At 45.9% G+C, this 5,341-nt stretch overlaps 1 protein-coding gene across 1 annotated transcript; it reads left to right on the plus strand.

Annotated features, from left to right (window-relative positions):
* Window positions 1-1,780: 1,780 nt before the first annotated feature.
* Window positions 1,781-3,529, plus strand: LOC129112576 (potassium voltage-gated channel subfamily A member 2). The gene has a single exon (XM_054624731.1). The coding sequence runs from the start codon at window positions 1,781-1,783 to the stop codon at window positions 3,527-3,529; it is 1,749 nt and encodes a 582-aa protein (XP_054480706.1).
* The last annotated feature ends 1,812 nt before the right edge of the window (window positions 3,530-5,341 follow it).

The raw sequence follows: 5,341 nt of genomic DNA on the forward strand, positions 1-5,341 counted from the left end.
TCTTTTTGCTTTTGGTGATAAGTTATTGATAAAAATAAATAAAAATACTCACCATGATTGCAGAGGGTTAAAGTGCTGGTGAGTCTTTACAGAATGACGTGAGTTGGTGTGTGGAGGTAAACAAAAGGAGGAAACATCCGGAGACCCAGCAGAGAGCAGAGTGCGGCCCCGGGGCCCGAGCCTCCGTCCACGGAGGAGAAGAGGACTCGGACACAAAGACGCGAAAGAGAACGAGTCCATGGACGTCCTCATGTGGAAGCAGCTCTTTGTGCTGCGAGGAAATGGATTTGTGTGCATTGAGGAATGTTTGAACACGACGCCGAGGCTCTGAGGTTATATAAGACATAAATATATATAATATAAAGTGTCCTGAACGACACTCAGCATGGGACACGTTAATCATAGTTTAGGTAATAAAAATGTGGAAACAGAGCTGCTCACCAGACTCCTGCAAGAACTTTGTTAATTTAAGACAACAACACTTTGTAGGACGGCCTGCAGTTAACACAGCAAATCACATTCTGAAAGAGTTTTCAGAAAATCTGCAAAAGAAAATGCAAAATGATGAACGATACATTCCGCTCCTGTTGTAATAATCAGACGGTGGAGCTCAGGTTATAATTCACATTTATAATCTGAGAGAAAAATGCTTCAGTTGAAACAAAAATCGATAAAACAACCACATGGAGAACATGATGGAAATATGACAATAGTGTACGTTTTATGTTCTAATGTGAGTAAGGTCTTTATCGCTCCACACACGTCTCATATTCTCAGCTTTTCATGTAAAACAGTGAACGTAGGCGTCATGACGTCGCCCAAAGGTCTGTGGACGTTTTGAAGCTTTGAGTTTGATGATGTGGCCGTCGCCATGTTGTTTTTTTGCAACCAGTGAACAGGAAGTGACCATATTTGGACGTTTGAGTGACGTAGAGACGCCGTATACGTCTCTGGTGTGGACCTGTCAATCAGTGTGTAGCCCCGCCCTAAAGCATCCCCTGCTTTATGGTCTGTTTGACTCTAAATGGAGCATCATTTACTAAATGAACATCATGCTGTATTGAAGAAGACTTGAAACTAGAGATTGAGACCATAAACTCATGTTTACAATGTTTACTGAGGGAATAAATCAAGAGAGAAGTAGAGTCATTTTCTCATAGACTTCTATACAACCAGAGGAGTCGCCCCCTGGTGGACAGGAGAGAGAATGCAGCTTTAACACATGAAGCTCACTGGATGTCTTCTTCAGTGTATGAAGCTGGACTGATAGTTTGTAGCTACAGGATAAAAACAGCTCAAATTAAGTATTTGTCATGCAATTTGTCTCTGTTTATATTTTCGAAAAAAAAATAATAAAAAAGCACTTTGTATTCATAAACTCATAAAGGAAACAGACAGAGGATGAGAGCTTGTCTCGTTTCCACAGACATGTTCAGAGGCAGCTAAACGGCACTTTTGACGTCAGGAATAATCATTAGAACCTCCTCTCTCTCTCTCTCTCTCTCTCTCTCTCTCTCTCTCTCTCATCCGGGTCCTCTGTCTCTCCTCCTCTCTGGTGGTTTCAACATTGACTTCATCCACAGCAGCAGCACACATGCATGCCTGTGAAGAGGAGCATCCATCCTCCAGCATTCAGCTCCTGATTTTTTATTTCATTTCAAAATAACTTTTTAATACATTTCTTTTTTTTTTTTTTTTCTTTTTTTTTTCTGGGATATTTTGGAGAGGATGCGTGCAGGTCTGTCTGGTTTATGACACGTTGACTGTGGATGGCTGCGGAATGGAGATAGCCTTGGTGAGTTTTGAGAACGGTGGAGCTAAAGGGAGCAGTGGAGGAGGAAGAGGAGGAGGAGGAGGAGGAGGAGGTGGAGGAAACAATGCCGAGGAGAGCTGCAGGAACGCGCTGGATGTCCCTCAGTCGGGCTTCGTTCAAACTGGACTCGGAGAGGACTACGGGAAAGAGCTGAACACCCGGGGGAGTCCTCATCACCCTCACCCTCATCATCACCCTCATCTTCATCAGAGCTCCTGGAGAATCAACGACATGAACAACACTTTCAGCTGCGGCGAGAACGCCATGGATGCGCTTTTACGCGCGGACCACAGTCCTCATCTGTTCGACGAGGACCTGCTGGACATGGACACGGACACGGACAGCAACGAGAGGGTGCTCATCAACATCGCAGGGCTCCGGTACGAGACCCAGCTGGGAACCCTCAACCAGTTCCCGGACACCCTGCTGGGAGACCCCTCCAAGAGGATCAAGTACTTCGACCCGCTGCGCAACGAGTACTTCTTCGACCGCAACAGACCGAGCTTTGATGGGATTTTGTATTTCTACCAGTCAGGGGGGAAGATCCGCAGACCTGTGAACGTGTCCATAGACGTGTTTGCTGATGAGATCAGGTTCTACCAGCTCGGGGAGGAGGCCATGGAGAGGTTCCGAGAGGACGAGGGCTTCATCAAGGAGGAGGAGAAGCCGCTGCCCCAGAACGAGTTCCAGAAGCAGGTCTGGCTCATCTTCGAGTACCCGGAGAGCTCCATGCCTGCTCGGGGCATCGCCATCGTGTCCGTCATCGTCATCACCATCTCCATCATCACCTTCTGCCTGGAGACCCTGCCAGAGTTCAGGGACGAGCGAGAGCTTCCAGTGACCAGCAGGCCGGACAACAGCACGGCTCCCCGGCCCTCCCTCACCTTCACAGACCCCTTCTTCATCATCGAGACCACCTGCGTAATTTGGTTCACCTTCGAGCTGTTCGTGCGCTTCTTCGCGTGTCCGAGCAAGTCGGAGTTCTCCAAGACGGTGATGAACATCATCGACATCATGTCCATCATGCCTTACTTCATCACGGTGTGCACGGAGCTGGCGGAGCAGCAGGGCCAGGAGCACCAGAACGGGCAGCAGGCCATGTCCCTGGCCATCCTCAGGGTCATCCGCCTGGTGCGGGTCTTCCGGATCTTCAAGCTCTCCAGACACTCCAAGGGGCTCCAGATCCTCGGGCAGACCCTGAAGGCCAGCATGCGGGAGCTGGGGCTGCTCATCTTCTTCCTCTTCATCGGAGTCATCCTCTTCTCCAGCGCGGTGTTCTTTGCAGAGGCGGATGAGCCGGAGTCTCACTTCTCCAGCATCCCGGACGCGTTCTGGTGGGCCGTGGTGACCATGACCACGGTGGGCTACGGGGACATGAGGCCGGTGACCGTCGGGGGGAAGATAGTGGGCTCTCTGTGCGCCATCGCCGGGGTGCTCACCATCGCGCTGCCGGTGCCGGTCATCGTGTCCAACTTCAACTACTTCTACCACCGGGAGACGGACCAGGACCAGTCCTCCCTGAAGGACGAGCCCACCAGCGGCCGCAGCAGCCCGGAGCCGAAGCGCAAAGGGAGCAAATCCTCCGTGAAGTCTCAGCAGGACGAGGCCACCGAGGCGGGCGCGTCGGTGGAGAAGGCCAACATGAAGGCCAACAGCTCGGACTTCAAGAGGTCACTGTACGCGTTCTGCCTGGACACCCGGGAGACAGACCTGTAACAGCTCTCCCCACAAACACAACATTAACCCCCGTTAAAGGCTCTTAAGGCTCTGCACATATAGGCAGCAGGAGGATCAACACATCTGCAATCCTGAAAAGTTTTAAGGGTCACGGGGTCGAGTTATAAAAAGCACATTTTAATCCTCCTCTGAGTGGAGTCCTGGACCAACAGAGGCCCTTTAAAGAGCACGAGCACCTAGTGGACTTTAAAACATACATAAATAAATAAAATAGGACACATGCTGCAGATAATCAAGGACAAGCAGGACTTGGAGTAATTACTTGACATGATCAGGATTATCAGGACCGACAGACTCTTGTACATAAAATAACAAACTGTCCATGTTCAGTAGTGAAAACAAAAAAAAAAGCCAAATTTTATTTTTCGTACCCTACATTTAGTCATTATGTTTACGCTGAAAACAAACAAAAAAAGGTGCAGCAGATGTGTATATATATTCCCACATAACCTGCTATTTATGAATTGGATTAAGGTGTTTTTTGGAGATAAAATAAGTATATTTTTAAGATGCAGACACCTGTTTATCCTCCACTCAGGTTCTGTCATAAGAACTTTTAACTCTCAGAGGACCTAAAGAAGATTTTTAGCCTTGTTTATGATCATTTTAAGATAAAGAGCATTTTTGATTTTGATTTTTTATAAAAGAAAAGGACATCAAATGGAAGTAAACTGAGGGAGTGACAGCCAAGAAACGAGGACAGAGCAGAGACCATCTGGAGGAGTCAAGCAACACGGATACCAGGTGAGTGTCAAACATTCAAACATCACTCTGTTCATCCGGGCTTCTTTTAGCACTAATGTGACTCCACACAGAGAAGAGCTGGTGCTGAAAGAACAGCTCCTCCTGTATGGAGTCACATTAGGGACACAACCCTCGTGCCAGTATTCAAACACTGATATTTAAGACACATATAGAAACTGTATCTTTCTTTTACAGCAACAACTTTTTGCCAAAAATCCCTTGAATTCGTTTTTTTTAAGAATTGTGACGCAAATATGTTGAGATGTGGATATTTTACAGTGTATAAAGAAACTTGTCGGTTAAGAGTTTCCTAGAAATCACATTCTTTGTGCAACTACTTTGCAATGGTGAGAAAATAACTGCTGACTGGACAAAGATTTTTACCAACATTATGAGAAAACATAAGATGAAAAATATTCAGACGTTTTCCTATAAAACGTCTATTAAGTCTATTATTAATATATATTTTTGGGGTTTTTATATCATTCTGTAGTTTCACTGTGCTGGTCCTTATATATTTAAATCAAAACATTCAATTCTTGATTGAAGTACGTATGTTTTAGCATTAAAAAGCTATTTTCTGAAACCCGGAAATGTTTTTCCACGTGACCTGACGTAGGTTTCTTCATGATGACGTTGCTACATATAATATATATATATATATATATATATATATATAAATATATACTTCTCCATAGTCAGTTTATACTGCTTAGTACGGCATGTTGGATCGAATTTCAAAGTCACACAATAATGCAAACAAACTAGCCGATGGAGGCAGCAAACCAGCAACTCCTGTGTTCTGAAGGGTTAAATCACTGTTTTTGTCAATGGAGTCTGGTGTCTCTGAAGAGAGCGTAGATAACAGCGTCAGTTCCCCGTCAGAAAGGGCCGTCTGACAGCAAAGTGAAGGGGTGAAAATGTTCTAAATATAGTGTACGCTTAGACTGGTATTGAATCTTTTAGGTGTCTAAATGAAGTTTTTTGGCAGCTCCCGTCTAAAAGCCTCTCTCTTCAGAGGCACCAGACTCCATTGACAAAAACACA

This window comes from Anoplopoma fimbria, chromosome 23 (genome assembly GCF_027596085.1).
Source record: "Anoplopoma fimbria isolate UVic2021 breed Golden Eagle Sablefish chromosome 23, Afim_UVic_2022, whole genome shotgun sequence".
Lineage (NCBI taxonomy): Eukaryota > Metazoa > Chordata > Actinopteri > Perciformes > Anoplopomatidae > Anoplopoma > Anoplopoma fimbria.

Excerpts from the sequence above, each read along its gene's own strand:
- LOC129112576 (XM_054624731.1), top strand. The coding sequence starts at position 1,781 with ATGGAGATAGCCTTGGTGAGTTTTGAGAACGGTGGAGCTAAAGGGAGC.